The sequence below is a fragment of the Gopherus evgoodei genome, chromosome 11 (assembly GCF_007399415.2).
Source record: "Gopherus evgoodei ecotype Sinaloan lineage chromosome 11, rGopEvg1_v1.p, whole genome shotgun sequence".
In the NCBI taxonomy this organism is placed as follows: domain Eukaryota; kingdom Metazoa; phylum Chordata; order Testudines; family Testudinidae; genus Gopherus; species Gopherus evgoodei.
In genome coordinates, this window is record NC_044332.1 from 28,499,760 (window position 1) to 28,520,135 (window position 20,376).

General features: G+C 38.4%; 2 protein-coding genes across 9 annotated transcripts in view; one reads left to right on the forward strand and one right to left on the reverse strand.

Moving 5' to 3' along the window:
* The window catches only part of NEMP2 (nuclear envelope integral membrane protein 2), a 56,802-nt gene extending 51,367 nt beyond the window's left edge, over positions 1–5,435 (forward strand). The window contains exons 9-10 of the mRNA XM_030579961.1: positions 910–954; positions 5,425–5,435. Of these exons, the coding sequence (XP_030435821.1) occupies positions 910–925 (16 nt within the window). The 3' untranslated portion in view covers positions 926–954; positions 5,425–5,435. The remainder of the gene's footprint in view (positions 1–909; positions 955–5,424) is intronic.
* The window catches only part of MFSD6 (major facilitator superfamily domain containing 6), a 56,607-nt gene that overhangs the window by 27,932 nt on the left and 8,299 nt on the right, over positions 1–20,376 (reverse strand). For 7 of the 8 annotated variants that reach the window (XM_030579954.1, XM_030579950.1, XM_030579953.1 and 4 more), the window contains exons 2-3: positions 10,396–11,974; positions 1,255–1,352 (exon numbers count right to left, since the gene is read on the reverse strand). In XM_030579954.1, the coding sequence (XP_030435814.1) occupies positions 1,255–1,352; positions 10,396–11,915 (1,618 nt within the window). In that variant the 5' untranslated portion in view covers positions 11,916–11,974. Of the gene's footprint in view, positions 1–1,254; positions 1,353–10,395; positions 11,975–12,084; positions 12,112–20,376 lie in introns of all 8 variants that reach the window. The other variant, XM_030579951.1, reaches the window with a different exon arrangement.

A 20,376-nucleotide genomic window follows, 5' to 3' on the forward strand; every position in this document is an offset into this window, starting at 1 on the left:
AGAGACCAATAAATGAAACAGTTTTCATAGAGAACTTCAGTAATCACAAATATCAAATCCCACCCTAGGTAATAAACAGCACAAGTTTGCCATATTTTACTCTATCAGTTCTGCTAAATATATAATTCTACAGAAAAGTCACGAGGCATTGGAAACACTGTTAGAGCGTATTGTGATAAGACATTTATCAAATCAACAATTTTGAAATATTACATTAAAATGTGCTCATGTGATGTATATAATTTAAAAAAACCAAACATTTGGAAACCAGACGCACTAGAGCAAAACAGAAGGTTCATTAACACCACAACTTGTAGTGACTCATGGGATGTTACTCACTTTAAATGGGAGAGTCAAGTAATCTAGGTCTTAGAACAGAACCACCTCAAAAGTGATAATATGGTGGGGAGTTATCTTTCTGTGAACTGTGTTGCATGCTACAGTAAATTAAGAGTATAAATGGCAGAAAGTAAATCTGCATTATAGTAATCTAATATGCTTTTAGTAACACAGCTAAGGTCTTTTTTAAAAAAAAATATGATTTTTCATCTGACAGTAGGACTCAAAATGATGCTTCTGCATAGACCATGCATATTATTAATCTCTAATTTAAAATAATGGCCTTATAAGCAATTGATTTGAATAAAAAGTAAAACTAAAAGGTTTGCCTTGTCTTGCAAGCACATAGAGGGCTTTGTTGAAACCTAAGTTCCTGTCAGGTTATAGTAGCCTAAGCTATAAATCACAGAATGCCACTGAAAAACAATTGCAGAAAAATTTAACAGACAGGATGTTCCAGAACATTTTCTTTGTTGGCTAGGGCATTTAAAAAAAAAAAGTTAGCATAAGCATAAATCCATTCTTTTTAACTGTTGTCTTTCAACTGTGTTGATTTTTTGCATTTAACAGATATAAAGAAGATTAAGAACCCCGGCAACCAAGCAGCATGTGCAGGTGTGTATTCAACTCATACTCCTGTCTCTTTGTTTAGTTATAGGGTGTGTTGATCTCAAGCAGATCTGTTTGGATCAACAAAGAGAACAGTGTGCAGATCAAATGCAGAACCAACTTCCTGACGTCAAACCTTTTCCATGACAACCACTGTAAAAACTTATAAGACTATAAAGTCTTTTGGGATATTTATAGTTAGAAGCAAAGAGCTACTGGACTTTTTCTTAATCACAGCTCAGATGGCAACATGAATAATTTAAGTGGCTCACTTTATACTATAAGATCATAACTGTATCATCTTACCTTGAAGTACTTCCATAGGGAGAACAGTCCAGGCATTTTCCAAATAGGAGATATAAATGTAGCGAGCTGTATTACAGGCAAGGCCAATATAGAGCACTCTAAAGGGAGGAAGGGGAAAAAAATAGTCATAGAGGTTTGCAGTTTCCATGTCTTGTATGGTACCATAAATACACCTGATTGCTTTTTAAATCCTAATATGAAAGCGAAATGCAGCACAAGGAAGTGTGTGCTCACACACAATTTCTTACTCAAAAATCTTCCTTTACAAAGATCCCACACCCAAACGCAACCTCTTCCCGCTCTGCGGGCATGCAGTTAAACTTGTTCCAAGTTAAAAATAAAAATGTGATTGATTAAATTTAAACAAAACCCCAGGAGAATTCTTTTCAAACCACTAATGGAAAACAAATTAATCCTAAATCTGTCTAGGGTTAATAGATCCTCTGAGCTTCTGACTAGGTAGTGTCTATTCTCATTTTATGTAATGTCCTACTGCATTATATTTTAGAGAGAATATGGTTTCCATCACACCTGACACCAGTCTTTTTAAATGCCTCAATGATTCACACATCATCCATACAGTTTAAGAAGAGTATAGGTCCATATTATTATAGGAATTTATTTAATCCATGCTGATGTAAAGTTAGCATTCCAGGAGTTGCATCCAGTTCACTACTTCTTTGAAATATGTACTCTTCCACAAAAAAAACCAAATAACTACTCCATGTAGTGACAACACTACTGTTGATACCTGTCTAGTTTTCAACAGGACAATCCAGTTTGGAAGCAAGAGTCAAGTTTTAAAATAACTGTTGACCAGAAAGCTCAAGCCCAGTTTTCCCAGTTCATTTTCTCCTCACACTATTTAACCAAACATTTTCTCTCCTTTCCTACTTTAGGCTTCAACCCAATTGCTTCTTCCTCACCAAGCTAAACTATCATTACTAGAAGCAACCTTTGTTGTACATCATATCTTTCCTGTGGCTCTAAAAAGGAAACATTCTAGTAGGATGAGATAAATCATCTCTTTTCCAGGAGGGAAAGAGGTAGATTTGGATAACAGACTAAATTAGTCTAAATTAGCAACAAGTCACTTCCCCTTGTTGTCCATCACTGACTGGAAATACAATCTCTAAAATCAGAAAGGAAGAGGAACGTGACTAAACCCCCTTACCAGTCACCCATACATACAGGGTTAATATTAACTTCCTCCCTGGTTTGCATTTGACAGGTACCAGGTTCACCTAACTTTACAATAACCTTTTCTGATTTTCGCTCTTGATTTCAACCACTCTTTTAGCTTATTATACCCTGCTTATTATACCTCTCTACAAGGCAAAGATGAGACTGCAGTATTTACTGATCTGCACTCCGGTGTTTTGTAAAAGATCTTGTTATTCAACTTGCAGGTATCTAGTGGACCTGTTCCTAGTGGGAGCGACTGCAGAACATTCAAGGTGGACCCACAGATGTTTTAAAAAAAAACCAACAACCTTAATCTTAGAATGATGCACTGCACCTCTTAAATAACCAGGGTTATACTCAGGATTGACCCACAGGAAAATTAAAAAGGGAAGGTTGGCTTGGGGGTTAAGGCACAGACCTGAGTCTCTGAATATCAGGGCTTTATTTCTTCCACAGCCTCAAACTCACTATGCACTCTTAGCAAAGTCATTTAATTGTCATTTAATTGAATTTACCATGTGTAAAAATGGGCTAGTGCTTTCCTATTTCATATAAGTATTGTGAAGCTTAAATCAACATTGTGTTAAGAAACTTTGAAAAATCTAAGATGGAAAGTACGAATACAAATGCAGTATTTTATTATTTATTTATTTTTTTTAAAAAGAGGTCCCATGATGTTCAGTCTTACTGGCTTCCACTCAGACAAATGCCACAGCATGTACTATGCTCGTGCTATCACTACCCAAACCTAACTACACTGGAGGCTGCCTACTGAGATCAGGGAAGCTTGTGCAATGATGCCCAGATTTGCAAAGTTCATAATATTTTATACCTTATAGTATTTTTGCAGAAAGTCTTACCAGACACCGCAACAGGCTGGCTCCAGAGACTCTGCTTCCACAGGTGTGGCAGGCGGTCGGAGGGGGTCCAAAGCTGAGGTGTGTTGCCAGGATAGTGACACTGGATCAGGGGCGGCTCTACTGTTTTTGCCGCCCCAAGCAGCGCGCCAAATTGCCACTGAGGATGGCAGGGGGCAGTCCGTGTGCCGTTAAGGCGGCACACGTGTTTCTGCAGTGGCGGCAATTCGCGGCTTCTGTCTTCCAGCTGAAGACAGAAGCTGCCACCAAATTGCCACCATGAGCAGCTGAATATAGAAGCTGCCGCTGAACTGCCACCGCTGCGGAAATGCGCGTGCCGCCCTAACGGCACACACTGCCCCTGCCGTCCATGGCAGCAATTTGGAACTCTGCTTGGGGCAGCAAAAACTCATGGACTGCCGCCCCTTGCAGATTGCTGCCCCAAGCACCTGCTTGGAATGCTGGTGCCTGGAGCCAGCCCTGCACTGGATCACCACTTAGAGCAGAAAATGGAGAGCAATGGCAAGGCCGGATATTAACAGGCAAAGTGGGCAGGGAGATTACATCTGTAGTGAACAAGAGCTACAACAAATTTGTTCCTTTCATCCATCCATCTCTACCATCTTTCTGTCCAACAACTTCACTTCTTTTCCTTAATTGACTCCTGTGCATACAATTTCTTGCCAACTTTCCCCCAAAGAGAAAAATGGCCCTATCCAGGAAGCACACTTTTCATATCCCTCCTCATCAGTTTCTCTTCCTTTCTGTAAGCCTCCCTTAGCCCAGAAGCAAAAAAATCAAGTAAGGAATACCGACAGAGTTCTTCTGTTTACTTGTCTTTCAGAATGTTCAGCTAAATATTTATAAATCGAACCCAAAATGATCACATTTGAGTGTCAAAAGTTTAAGCACCTAATTAAAAGTGGCCTGATTTTTAGAAGGGTTGAGCCATTGAATTTAGGAGCTAGTAAGTACTTAGAGAGCCCTCATCATAACCTCTGAGCAACTGCTTGTTTGCATCTTTCCATGATCTTTCATATCTCAGGACACAGCAGAGCTGGGCAAATATTTTGATTTTTCTGTTCACTGACAGTTATGAAAAAATAATAAAAAAAGGTTCAGGTTGAACTAAAATTGAAAAAATTTCAACAAACTGGGAAAAAAATCCATTTTGGGCAGCTGTAAAGGGACAGATTTACAAAAATACATGGAGGAGCCACTGCCTTCCTTATAAAACTTTTAGTCCAGTGGTTAAGGCACTCATCTAGGATGTGGGAGACCCACGTTCAATTGCTCTCTCTGCCTAATGTGGAGCAGGGACTTGACTTGGTCCTTCCACATCCTAGGTGAGGACCCTAATCACCAGTCTAGAGAGTCATTCTCATGCTCTTTCCCTGGTCCAATGACTATTCACTGTCATTCACAGTGACAATTTATAGTACACCACCACCACCACCACCACCACCACCACCTACTGCCATTTTGTGAATGGCATCTAAGGCCTGGGGAGCAAAAATGGGGATCAAAACTATTTGGCAAATTTCTGTCAAATTTACTAATAGTTTCTGGTCAACTAAAATTGCATTTTTCAGTGAATAAACTGTACACATGAAATTTTTTGCCCAACTCTAGTCATCACCCAAATGTTCCCCAGGAGAACAATGGGTGCTAAAGAATTTTGAAAATCTGTCCACTTAATTTGGGTGTCTAAATGAGAGCTATTTTGAAAATCTGGCCCTGATGCTTTAAAATTCCTACCCTCCGTATGACATGCAGACAAAATAGCTAAGTTGCAGAATATAAAAACTAGGAAGCAACTGGAAGAGTAGGCATATGCCCAGAATAGAGTAGTGGTATTCAGAGCTGTCTGAGTTAGCAACCAAAGAAAGAAGTGCTCATTGCCAGAGAGAACAATTATCTCAATTTGGACCCCTTTTCTAGAAACATCTGGACAGAAAATATTGAGATGGTTCAAAGAATGCCATACCTTCATTCCACCTAACCTCTTTTTCCCTGTCCCCTCCTCTGCCTGTTTATGTACATCTTCTCCTACTTATTACTGTTAACCCCAACCTGACATGTTATGTCTATGTATTATTGTCTGGTTTTGTATTTGCTTGTCTTGCAGGTTTGACAAATTGTAAGACTGCATAATTCCATTAGAGATCCTGTGAAGCATGTGAAATTTGGAAACATATAAAAGCTGCAATTCATTTACCTTTCTATTGTCTGATTCTTTATGAAAAAAATAAATATATTCTTTTAAAAAAGGAAGCAGAATTTCAGTGCAACACAGCACAGAACTCTCAGCAAGACATCCTGCAAATACCCACTCCACCACTACCTACATACCTCTCCATCAGAGAATATACAAAGGAAATGCATCCATATGTTTCTTCTTAACCTAAGTAATCACTCAATTAAGTCACAAAACCTCAATTTGCTGAAGAGAAAGGGGGAGAGTGACAAATAGCATGGTAGTGAGGGTTAACGAAGGAGACTTGGAATAAGGACACTTGAGTGCTAAGCCTAGCTCTGACATGGATTTGTTCTGTTGTACTGGGCAAGTTATTTAATTTCCAACACCTCTTTTTTCCACCTGTAAAATGGGGAATACTGCCCACCTTTATAAAACGCTTTGAGATACCCGGAGACGCAAGCGGAAGGCACTAGATATGAAGTACAAATACTATTAACACTTTTAACAACTTTCTAGCTGCACGTATAGCCTTATAACTACTTTGCTGGCAATGAATTGTGCACAAAGCACTATGGTAATCTCTAAAATGTTTACAACATAATGTAGTATTAGTACAATCATATGTGAACCTGCTGTGTGTCTCAGATCTAAAGTTGGGCAACATTTTTCAGCTGAGTAGTTTATTTGCTGAAAAATGCAGCTCTGGTGGACCCAACTATATGCAAATTTCACATGAATAGTTTGGCCAGTCACAGAGGAGGAGGCAGCTGGAGAAGATGGTGATGCCATCACTCCCTTTTCTTGTAGCCTTTAGCCTAGTGGTTTGGGCACTCACCTGTGATAGAGGAAACCCAGGTTTGAATCCCAACTCAGAAACAAATCCAAAATGAACTTTTTCAAGATTCAGTTCAACCCAAATCAATTATTTTAATATAATATATGGAGATATACCTATACCATAGAACTGGAAAGGACCCTGAAAGGTCATTGAATCAGCCTCCTGCCTTCACTAGCAGGACCAAGTACTGATTTTGCCCCAGATCCCTAGGTGGCCCCCTCAAGGACTGAATTTATAACCCTAGGTTTAGCAGGCCAATGCTCAAACCACTGAAGTATCCCTCCCACAGAAGCTCCATTACATCAAAAAATCAGTTACGCTCCCAGATCTACTCAGCACTCACATGGGGTCTGAACCTGGAATGCTGGAATCAGAAGTTTCATCATACTGGTGGATGACAGTTGTGTGAGTAGCTGAGAGGAGACAAGTGTTTGCTCAGCTAGCTCCCAGATCTACCTAAGTGCAGCTTACTGTGAAAAGTGCCGATACATTTTCCCCCTATTTATCTGTGTCAGAGCTTGTGATTACAAGAATCAAGCCTGTGCCTGTCTCCAAAAACTCAGGCAAGAGGGATAGTGAAGGTACTAGTGCTAAGCTATCAGAAAAATGATAGCAAGAGCTTCTATTCCCTGAGGTCCTTTCCAACCCTGATATTCTAGGATTGTGGTTGGTCACGGTCGGGGATGGGACACAAACTGGATAGGGGGCAGAATATGGCTGGAGGGGATATTAAACCTTATCCTTCTGGACTTGAACCAATGACAGTCAAACTTCAGGGGTTAAGGAGCTGAATTAATGATTAACATTACCCAAAAGAGCCACAGTAGTGTGAATGACAGGGGAAAGGTTTAGTGTGTGTCTACACATAGAGATACACACTAAATATATATTTTAGGAGGATGGATAGCTTAGTGGTTTGAGCATTGGCCTGCTAAACCCAGGGCTGAGAGTTTCCTTGAGGGGGCATTTAGGGATCTGGGGTAAAAATCTGTCTGGGGATTGGTCCTGCTTTGAGTAAGGGGTTGGACTAAATAACCTCCTGAGGTCCCTTCCAACCCTGATATTCTATGATTCTAGTCTATTGTTTAGAATGGGAGGAAGAATACATAGATATCGGTGTACTACTTTGCTAGTAGTAAGGGTTAAAGGAAAATAACTTCTGCTGCAATCTTTCCACACCATAACAGAAAAGTCATAGTCATCTCTCTCACAATAGACCTAGGAAGTCTTCAGGGCTGGGTGTGGAGTGGAAGGAACCTTTCCCCTACCACTATGATATGAGACCTTACAGCATAGTTTCTGGAAACACTTAACCCTGTATATGCCAGAATTGTTCACATTCTGGTTTGGGCCATTAAAAAATTATACAGATGTCCAGTACACTCAACGTTGTAGTTTTGTTATTGAAAAATGCAACTAAGTGAAACGATGTTAAGCTAATCCAATTTCCCCATAAGAATTAATGTAAAGGCGGGGTGGGGCGGGTTAGGTTATACTACAGAGCTTTATAATTAGTGTTGTGTAAACTAACTCCTATTGATATCAAGAGTACGAACATCAACGGTTAATGAAAAAAGCAGTGTTTAAAAGTACTCTAGGCAGCCAGTAGCTATGGAACTGTAGATTCCAAAGAATTTTGCATGTAGGAGATATATTTCAAAACTAGCAGTCTCCTGTTCAGCAAAACATTGATTGCATCATACCCAGATTTAAACCATTTTGACTATGATCTGCTAATGACTGTTCTTCCCATGATTATTATACATTTCCCAATGTCACTGTGACTCTAAAAGAAAATGATGCATTTAAACTTGAGTACGTCCCAGGTCCAGATTATCTCCACAATTACATTGCATACACACAAACAGACAAGATTAATTATTATCTCTTGTTCATTTATATACCTTTATAGTCAATATACACATGTAAATTTCAGGGCTTCAGCTCCATCAAGGGGTACTTTCTGGTGACATCAGGTGCCACATACGTATCTCTTACCTGGGCCATGTCATTGCCAAAGCCTCCAGTATATAGAATTTAGCCATAGACTGTCAAATACTCAATCCTTAAATCTAATTTTTTACTTAAAAAGAAAGCTTTCCCTTCCATGATCACTCTTTGCACTTTCCTTTTCCATCCAAATGCATCTAGATCCAGAGTAATGAATATACTACATTCACACATCTGGCACAAGACTTCTTGTCAAAACATAGTGCCTCAGAACTTCACCAGATTATTTATGTTTCTTTTTCCAACAGACACAATAAATGTCAGAGGAGAAATACATATCTTTTTAGACTGCAATCCATCTAGTGCCTGTCACATAAAGCTAATATTCAATACACTTCGTATGAGAGGAGGAAACCAAAATTTAGTTTGCCAAACAAGACGTTTTCATGCTGCAGGTGTAGAGACCGTCTCAAGGTTTCAGCATCGTCTATGAGCTGAAAATGAAAAGCATCTTTTGCTATTAAATTACACTCTTCTTTTTTCCTTTGCCTGCCAAGTGCCAGTAAATTTTGTCAAACTAATTATGTGTAAAATTTAAAGCTCTGAAAGCTATTTATCCTTATTATGCAACCCGCTTAAATGGAAGAAAGATGAAAATATGACAACTCCTGCTTCATCAATAAAAAACAAGCGAAGGGAAGGGAGAGAACATCTTGTGATCAGCACAGAAAAATTTATATTGGGTTTGCTTAAAATAATAGATCCAGATTAATTAAAAGCCTAAAGACTCTACTTGGTATAAAATTTGATATCCCAAGTGCCAGGCACAGTAACTTGAGAGAGCACCTGAAACATCCCTTTGATTGAGGTCAAGAGAAACACCACAGAGGGATCAACTCACTGAAAACAAACAGGATAGGATGCAGAAAAAAAAACTGCATGACCCATATGGTTGAAAATGCACTGACATCTAGATAACAGATCCTCAAGTGTATTGGGAGAAGGTATGGGAACAAGACTACATATACAGTTCTGTGAAAATATGATTTGCCTCTGTTTAGGGGACCACCGTGAGATGTGACAATATTACACACTTCAAGATAAACAAGCCCAGAATAGATTGTTGTTCAAACAAATCACGGAGTTTTGAAGCAAAATCATTGAGGATGCACTTTAAAGCAATCCTTTCAAGGTTAAACTGCCAAACATCACTAAAGTGCTGAGAAAACATTTTGGGTGTTATGAAGAAGTTGTATTATATACATGTTTAAAATGAACTTTTACTTCATGAGGCAGTCACGTATCTGAGTATATGCAGGTCAGGACAGAGATCTTTAAAATAAAGGGAGAGTGGTTTTGGAGAAGTGTTGCCTCACTGTTTAAATCCACTGTAAAACAGACAGAGTGCTGCAATTCAGAGACTGTAACCTAGTTCCATTTCCTAGAGAATGTATTCAAGGTATTTATATGTATTTCTGTAACAAAGTTATAGCATTGGAATATAATACAGATTCACTGTGTCACATTAGGAATTTGAAAGAGATTGGGGGAAAGGATCACATTAAAAATAAGGCTTGCTAGAAAAAAATCACAGTAAACTTTCACCGGTTTCTAGCATTTTTTTTTTTTAATATTGGGTAAATGCTACAGGGATCTTTATCTTATCTCTTCTGTTTCTATCGCACTGGACTCCTACCTTGCCTGATGTATCAGAGAGACTACACTATTTCTGGATGTACAGTGTTCTAGCACCAACACATTATCACTCCCTGACATACTTGCAGGGATGGTGCTGGCAAATACTGACATCTTCACCGTTGGTGCTCTCCAATAGTTAAGAAATAAGTGAGGTAGCCTGAATACCCCATTTATCTGCAGGACTGAGGGAGGGTATCAGCTCCAGTCAGAACCATTCTTGGTCCAGCTCAGCCAGGAAGAGCACAACTTAAAAGATGTCTCATTTATAAGCAGCACAAATATAGTCAAAAACAGATTCACAGGAGGAGACTCTTTAAAATAGAGAAACATGAGGCTAACTCAACTTAATACTCTACAAACTTAGCTCCACTAACATGTGCACAGTTCTTTAGTGATTATTGTCATTTGCTTACCTGATGTGACCAATCAGTTCAATCAACTTGTGGCTAAAGAAGTAGGCAGTCAGCTCAGACACGTGGCTCAAGACAGAACAGACTCCAAAGAGGGTGGTAGTGCCATTCAGGTCTTCCAAGTGCCAGTAGAGAAAGGTGAACACAAACCCATACCCAAACCCCATAAACCAAGCCACAAACAGCACAGACCCATACTGTATACTGCAAAGGAGCTTTATCAGGTCCCAAAAACTGAATGACTGAGACTGGCTTATGCTGCTGGGGGTGTCATCAGAGGATTCAGTGGAGGCATTTCCATCCACCTGTGGGATCTCTACTTCCTTCCTCTTGTTTTCATCTTCTTTGTAGTGGTCATAATGGAATCTGAACTGGGTGGCCACAATAAGCGCCATTGACATCAGTACACCAAAGACTATGAAAACAATCCTGTAGTTCTTGTACTCAGGAGCTTTACACCCCAGACCTTCGATGATCACTTCTATACGGGTATAGTCTATACCAATTCCCACTGACAGCATGGCCAGTCCCCAGCCCAGAGAGCCCCACATCCGCTGCAAGCCATAGCGATCCCTGTGTTTGCCAAGGTATTGGAGAGTCACGGTGTCCACAATGGTAACAGATGAGGCACTGAAAAACTCTCCTATAATGACAACCAAGAGAATGAGTAGAAAGATAGCTTCTACTTCTTGATGATCATAAACCAGCATGACGTGGTCAGAAGATACTGGCTTCGTAGTGACAACAGGTGGTGATGTAGGGTGGGTCATATTTCCTGGCAGTCCTGGGTTTGTGGTGGTATTCTTTGAAATAAAATTTGTACTGTTGTTATCCAAGGCAAGGTCTCCATTTCTGGTCTGAGCAGAAAATGGAAACAATTCCAAAGTTGGGGGACTGTTAGCTAACAGGTCCTGTTTCCCAAGACCCTTCTGTAACGTAGCACTAGCTGTAGTTAGTAGAGAAGAAATGGTGGCATTTTGCGACAGCGATGTTAAAAGGTGGCTGGCATTGGAAGGATGTGGTGGTGGAGGGACCTTTGGTACACATCTTAAGGTAGCTGGTCTAACAAATCCAATCCCCAGGTTAAATAAAATCCAACATAAAAGTGAAAAGAGAAGGACAACTTTCCCTTTTTTAAAGCGATCTGCCACCACTCCCCAGAAAGGAGCACTGCAGAACTCAATAAAGTACCTAATGCCCACCAGAAGTCCACTCTGACTAGGTGACATGCCTAGCTGCTTATAATACACAGGAAGCAATGGGTAAAGGGAGCCATATGCAGAATAAAAGAAAAAATAAAAGACCTTGGAGATCAGAAGATCATTGTTTATTCTGACACAGTGCCTTTCTAACCAGTCTAGCTCCTCATCTGGGACAGTGGTGGTCTCAGTTGAAGGGGTTTCATTTTGGGGCTGGAGATCTTGCTCCTTGGAAATTCCATTGAAAGGATCAGCAAGCACATACTTTCTCTTCTGTTCTTCTTCATCATCAGTTAAGATGGCAACTTTATCATCAGCCGCCATAGCTCACCACAAGCATCCGATATTCAACACAACAACCCTCCACAATGACTGCAGGTATCCTGTAGAGCAAATAAAACAGACTACAGTTAAAGCGCAACACAGAAAGAAGGGGGCAATCATGGAAGGTCAGGCACTGAGGAATAAAAGAAAGCCTCTTTTTATTACTTACATGCCTTGCCCATAAATACCTCAGGATCTGAGGAAAGAAAAACACTGTATTCAACCGTTAATTCACTTTGATAATGATAAGAAAATATCGGCAATCACGAAAAAGTGGATTTAGTGACCGACACTGCCACTACTATAGCAACTTATCTTCTAGTAGCAGTTCTGTAGCTCTTTCAATAACCATCCTATACATTTATTACAGGAGAGATTTTCAAAGGCACAAAATAGGAGCTAAGCAACTAACTGCAATTTGTGCCTTTGAAATCTTCCCCTACAAATCATCTGCTTTGTAAGAATCTAACTTCAGTATTTACAGTTTTGCTTAAATAACCGTAGGACACAGAATGAGATGACTCAGAGGACATGTAATGAGATATGGAGCTTTTCTTCACTAGTCATATCCATTCCACCTGAACGCCTGTGCAAAATTATTTGATCTCCAACTGGAGTTCCATTTGCAGAAATGCTGAGCATCTTCAATTTCACCTGAAGTCAGTGGGACTGTGGTTGCTCAGCACCTCTGGGAAAAAGAAAAGTAAGACCCCCTAGTTCCTAGTAGGTAGGTACCTACATCATAAAAATCATCCGCACAATTAGGTTGGAAGCCTCAGTAGCAGAGGGCAAGGATTGAACAGACATGGGACTAAACTGATCTTTTTTCGCTTCCAATCAAAGTTCAGAAATACAAGAGGGACTGAGAAGAAATCATATTGCCACTGCAGGCCCCATACTTATTCTGTGGAGAAACAGTGGATTTCAGGAAGGTCAGTCCTGTACCTTTTTACAAATAATAATTCATTTTAAAACCAAATTTTAAAAGCCACTAGGATTTAGATTTTAGTTCTGAGAGCATCTTTCATACTCAATAATAATTATAAATAATAGTAGAGTTAGCCATTAGTAATTTTCCTTACTGGGAACAAAAAATTGGTCTCCCACACAGAAGTGCAGTCCATTAGTTCTTGGCTATCAGACTAGAGACATATTGCATAAATTTGAGATTTTGCAGTATTAATATTTGTGAGCATAACCTGGAAAAAAATATTAGATCAGCAAACTATTTAATGTTAATATGTTTCATTCTAAATAAATATTTCAGTGCATGTTTCTGGATAACTCAAAAGATGCCACAAAACAATTTAACTTAAATATTTAATAGATACTCTCTTGCCTGAAGCAATATATTTTTGTTTCTCACTCTGGATCAACTTACATTCCAAAGTAGAATTTTTTAAGGACTAAGTTTTAATTATAGTGGTTTCAAGCTCTTTTGGATTGCTGATAAACTGTTCCACTGAAATTTATTAATGTCATAATATTTAAATTGTGAAATACAGAACATCATTCTCCAGTGATTCCTTTAATATTCTGTAAGGAACTTAACTTACTATTCTCAAAAAGCCAAGAAGCCCTCAGAAGATTCCCATCTCTAATATTTTAGAATCAAATTAGAAGCTTAGTTTTGCCTGCTTACAAACTCATTGTTGATTAAGATAAGCAGAGATTATCCCTTTAAATAACTGATTATAGTTTAGAATTTTCTCCCAAACATTAAGGGCAATAACTGATAAGGGATGTAAGTTTAGGCCAGAAAGAAATCTTTTAACAGCATTCACAGGTATTATTCTCTTTCAGTGATGTTTATTAAGTTCTGTTCCATATTAAACCAATGTGCATTAGGTGTCATTGTTTTTTTACTTAAGTACATCAGAAGTAGGAAGCCTGCCAAACAAATCAGTGGGGCCACCAAATAATTGAGGTGCTAAAGGAGCACTCAAGGAAGACAAGGCCATTATGGAGAAGCTAAATGAATTATTTGCATCAGTCTTCATTGAAGAGGATGTAAGGGAGATTCTCATGCCTGAGCCATTATTTTTAGGTGACAAATCTGAGGAACTGTCCCAAATTGAAATGTCATTAGAGGCGGTTTTGGAACAAGTTGATAAATTAAACAGTAATAAGTTACCAGGATCACACAGTATTCACCCAAGACTTCTGAAGAAAAACAAATATGAAATAGCAGAACTACTAAAAGTGATATGTAACCCATCATTTAAATCAGCTTCTGTACCAGGTGACTAGAGGATAGCTAATATGCTGCCAATTTTTAAAAAAGGCTCAAGAGGCGATCCTGGCAATTACAGGTTGGTAAGCGTAACTTCAGTACTAGGTAAATTTGTTGAAACTATAGTAAAGAACAGAATTATCAGACACATAAAAGAACACGATTTATTGGAGAAGAGTCAACATGGCTTTTGTAAAGGGAAATCATGCCAATCTATTAGAATTATTTGTGGGGGTCATTAAACATGTGAACAAGGGTGACCCAGTAGATATAATGTACTTATATTTTCAGAAAGTATTTGACAAAGTGCCTCACCAAAGGCTTTTAAGCAAAGTAAGCTGTCATAGATAAGAGGGAAGGTCCTCTCGTGGATCACTAACTGCTTAAAAGATAGGAAACAAAGGGTAGGACTAAATGGTCTGTTTTCAGAATGGTGAGAGGTAAATAGTGGTGTCCCCCAGGGATCTGTACTGGGACCAGTGTTTTTTCAACACAGACATAAATCTGGAAAAAGGGGTAAGCTGTGAGGTGGCAAAATTTGCAGATGCCACAAAATTACTCAAGATAGTTAAGTCCAAAGCAGACTGCGAAGAGTCACAAAGGGAACCTCACAAAACTGTGTGACTGGGCAACAAAATGGCAGATCAAAGTAAATTTTGATAAATGCAAAGTAATACACATTGGAAAATACTATCCCAACTATACATATAAAATGATCGTGTCTAAATTAGCTGTTATCACTCGAGAGAGAAATCTTTGAGTCATTGTGGATAGTTCTCTGAAAACATCTGCTCAATGTGCAGCAGCAGTCAAAAAAGCTAAAACAATGTTATGAACCATTGGGAACGGGACAGATAAGAAGACAGTAAATATAAAACAACTATCTATACCCATGGCATGCCCATACCTTGAGTAGTTATATTAAAAATAGAAATGGTACAGAGAAGGGTAACAAAAATGATTACAGGTATGGAACAGCTTCCATATGAAGAGAGATTAAGATGACTGGGACCTTTCAGCTTGGAAAAGAGATGACTAAAGAGGGATATGATGGGGTGTGGAGAAAGTGAATAAGAAAATGTTATTTACTTCTTCACATAACACAAAAACCAGGGGTCCCCCAATGAAATTAACAGGCACATGTTTAAAACAAACAAAAGGAAACACTTCTTCACACAAAGTATATTCAACGTGTGGAACTGATTGCCATGGGATGTTGTGAACGCCAAAAGTACAACAGGGTTCAAAAAAGAACTGGTTAAGTTCATGGAGGATAGGGCCATCAACAGCTATTAGCCAAGATGGTCAGGACTGCAACCCCATGCTCTGGGTGTCCCTAAACCTCTGACTACCAGATGCTGGGACTGGAAAACACGGGATGGATCACTTGAGAATTGCTCTGTTCATTCCCTCTGAAGCAGCTGGTATTGGCCGCTGTTGGAAGACAGGATACTGAGCGAGATGAAGCATTGGTTTGACCCCGTATGCCATTCTTATGTCTGTGGAATGAGCTGCCATGGCCCAGTAATATAATCTAAAATTTAGTCTGGAACACTCTTCCCTTTCTCTAGACTCCAGCATTGTGGTTGATTTTATCTGCAGGCATTTTTTATTACAAAGTCATCTGTGAGAATTTGCAATTTTAAAACAAGTTCAGTGTTGCCAATTCCAGGATTTTACTATGAATGTTGCAATACCTGGTGTTTTTCTCACCAACCCCAGCTGACGAATAATATTACCTGAGAATCTCTTCTTTCATTTCAAAAAAAGGTTCTATCCCCCATGACTGAAAACAAGAACCCTAAAGGCTCTAAAACCAGAAGACAAAGAAGAACAAAAAGTGATTTAAAAATCATGAGTCTTAAAAAAATGAATGTCATAATTTTGGGGGCCTGAATCTTGATTTTTAAATGTTTGGAGTTGGTAGTACTGCAAACTGCAGAAGCTTACACTGATTTCTAATTAACCGATGCACATTTATTTTCAAATTTGACAACATTTTTCTTGCTCTTATTCACTAATATCATAAGATACTCTTAAAACCAGTTTTTGGAATATACATTAGATCTGGTAGGTTAAATACTATTACTAATCAATTTAACTAGAGGCTTGAATCATTCAGGCAAGTTCTTTTGCACATTTACAGTGGACTTTTTCCTATTATTGCTCATTTTTGGTTGAAAAACAGACAAAACAAATTATCCTGATTACCAGGTTAGATTTGCCATTGAATTCTTCAGTTTTTCTTTTAGGCCTGCCTTGGTTCTGCAACTTGTGGGTGGGCAGACCGTATACGTGTGGAACCCCGCTGACTTTAATAGGAGTCAATTGAAGGACCATGGCCTTACTCTCTACCCTCAGATTAACCTTATGAACCTATACAAGTATCTACATGCTCATCTAATTCTAGCTGCCAAGAGTTAGTGTGTCAGAGTTTGGTTTCTCTCAATTATAGAGAAGTTCTCTCTTACTTGGCAAGACCATGTGGCAAAATGTTGTGCAGTTTGACATCAGCCCTTCTTAGGTCAAGAGAAGCCACTCTGATGTGGAGAAGTCAGAATAATCTTGATTAAAAACAAAACCAAACATATTGTATTCCCAATCCTATGCATATGAATTCAAAAATATCTGATTTAGCACCAAAAATACATGGGTGGCAACGTACAAGAAATTTTTAAACACAAACATGATTCTTAATTTCTCTTTTTATTTTCAGTTTCCGTTCCAATTGCAATAGGTTTCAGATTTAGGTTTCCTTGGGTATGTTAATTTTATTAGGTTTATGGATAACTAATATATTATAATTGCTTATTATTGTTGGGGTTTAAAAATATTAAGCTATTGGATCTTTTCCTTATATGTTTTTACATCTGCTATTGCATCCATTTTCTTCTAAATTTGTTATGTATGTGTAATTTGATAGAAACACCTGTATTTTCACTGCATTTTGTGAAATGTTATAGAAAAATATTTCATAAAACAAAAAAGTAAAGTAAATATTTCATTGAAGTCTATTAATAATGCACTACATACCCTTCAGTAATAGGACACAGTATCAGCATTAGCAGAAATTTCACAGGATTACTTTTCAGATTTTGAGAAGAGTCAATTTTTAAGATGTGGTGTTAATTAAAGTGGGTGGGGGGGAAATAGTGGAAATGAACAAACTAACATAGGTTCCTTGGAATTTCCTACAATGGTTTCAACAATGGCTTTCCAACTTATAACAAAAAGGCAACACACCTTGGCCATTGGGCACCTCTACAGTGAAATCAAACTAAGCAGCAGCAAAAACATTTCTAAAGTTATGTATAATTTGAAGTGAGAGGAATAGACTATACCTTCCCCATTCCAAGGTTAGTTTAACCACAACATCACTATTGAAATTTTACGAACGTTACTGCTTTGTAAAAACATTTTCCATATCTACAAGATTGTAGTCCTAAGGGACAGTGTGTGAACTATAGTTCTAAGGATCAGCTTGGGCAAACTACAAACGTTTGTAGCCAAGATCAAACATGTTGAGAATGTCCAGACTAGATCCCTTACAAATGTATTAACTATTTTGAGTTAACTGGCGTTCAACTGGAGCCAAAAAAACGCCAATGAAGACACAAGGCCTTAAAAGAACATGGTGATGGAGTGTGGAGTTTTAGCCATGGGCTACTGAACACTGATTTCTTACCTCATCATAGAAATCATGAACATAAGTTCTGAAGGCACCTTTTACCAACTTACCCAAGTGACAAGGTTAAATTGAAGAGTAGCTGCTAGAAAAGATCATGTGTGCTCCAATTTAGTTGTAGTGATTAAAGGATTGCCTGTGGTAGATCTTGATCAGCCTAATAAACCTTTTGCAAAGAGGTGAGGTGTATCATGTTAAACAAATCCATCTGTGTGATATCACCAAGAGGGATCTTGTCCCCCAACATGCAGGGCAAATAAACAAACTTCCCAGAAGTTAAAGTGCCCAAATCACTCACACAGACATAAGGGAGAACTATGTATGTAGGTCCCCAATATCTGAACACCTCCCTGACATGAAGGTCATAACGCTCCCTCTCAGTTATGAGGTATTATTGTTCCCATATTACAGATGCAGAGAGGAAGCCACCTGCCGAAAATCACACAGGAAGTCTGTGGCTGTTCCAGGAACAGATGCACAGACTCAGTCTATGAGACCACCCTTTCTCTGAGACTTCTTACTTAAATGTACACTGGCTTCCTTTTAACTACAAGCCTATCCTTCCTCTCTCTTTTGTGACTGTGTATTGTTTCTTTTTAGTTAAGGATAAGTAATCAGTTATATGCAATAAAAACTTTGAAAAATAAATGATTCCTCTGTTATAAGTCAGTGTTCCTATTCTTTCACCTCTGCTGTATTTACTTAGGTTTTATTTCAACCATTCAAATCTATAACCATTTTACTCCTTTTGCGGCTAATTTTATCAAAAGGATCATCTAGCCTTATTAATGATCTTCCACAATAACTGTTAAACGCAGGGAGAAAAGGGAGGCAACACTTTGCTCTGAGAAACGAATACAGATAAAGTGGGTGTCTGGTGCTACCTTTAATATCTGATATTACCCTCAAGAGAAAACCCCAGTGACTTGTCATAGTCAATTGGTTGGCTGTCACAATATTTCCCACTATATGTTAAAATAATCTACATAAGATGTCTAGTTAATACTTAACATTAAAGAATGAGTTTTAGATAATCAAATGAAGATAAATTTATAAAAATCTTTAAAAGAGAAAAAACAGTCTGTTCCTAAGAAAAATCATAGAAAATATATTTTTTGAGGCACCCCACTGTCTTCAGACAATTTAGTTTTTCTGTTACATATATTGACATACAACATATACAAGCCTGTAACAGGCAGAATCTTTTGGAGACACTAAGCAGAGAAAAGCAGGCCTTTAGACTCAAAGTAATATAAAGAAGGTTGCACACAAAGCAAACTAGTTTCTCTTCACATTAAAGTATCTCATTAAAACACTTCTTTCTATTTATTTTTAATTTCATAAAAGGTGCTTATTCACTTTAACTCTAGGCATTCTCATAGTTGAAAGAACACAATCATACAAGGAATTGGAAAACACAATGAGCCAATCTATTCCAGACAGCTCAACCTGGCACTACAAATCAATCCCTATAATCAAAGGAAAGGATCGAGTACATCAAAGCTGAATTCTCCCCCTTCACTTACCCTTGACAAAAGTTTGAGAAAACACTGTGCTTTGCAGTGTGCCCGGAAATCAACAAATCTGATAGGGGAGTGAATGCCAGAATTGAGGGGCCCCCCTTCATAGGAAGTGTCCTATCATTAGCCCCATCTCATTTAAATCAAGGAATACACAGCTCAAGTGCCTCCATGCAGCAAGTGCAGCAGTATAGCAGGGACACAGCAGCAACCTCCCAGGGAGGCAGATCCCAGGCCACTTGGGATATGTCTACACTGCAATTACATACTTGCGGCTAGCCTATGTCAGCTGGGCTATTTGCCAGCCATGGAGTTTAACTGCAGTGTAGACATAGACGTAGGGCTTTATAAGCCAAAATCGGCACCTTAAATTCCACCTAGAAACCAACAGGCCATTAGGTTTGATACCTTAGGGGGAACTGCTAATACTTAAATATATAGCATAAATATGTGATTTTAACAAGAAATTGAGCATAGTTAAGAATAAAAAAGCAATATAAAGTTAGAGAGCCTCAAAAAATAATCATATTAAGTGCAAATGGCTAAGCATATTAAGTGCAAAAGCCATAATTTTATTATACACACAGGATAGACACTTACAGAAGAACTTTGATGAGTTAAGTACACAATTATATTTACATATCACTGAAAACTAATATATTGAGAGCATCCAAAACAGGAAGCATTAACTAAAGCCCTCAAATCCATATGTAGCTATAGCAAAAAGAGCAGATTGGATTGCAGTCTGCATGATGTTGATAAATCAGAGGAGAGTTTATCTGTCAGGCTTTCCATGTCAAACTTACCAATATGGCATCAAGTTCCCATTTAACCCTCTCAAATTTTTGTTAAACTTGGCAAGTAGAGCAGGTTTGCAATAAACAAGAGAAATTTCACAATAAACTTTCTGTTAGCAGATTTTCAAGTGTTCAGGCACTCATTTTGCTAAAATAATACTTCATAAAATTTACTCAATATTTTGCTAATCACTTTTTAATTTAGAAATACCCCTGTGCTACAGCT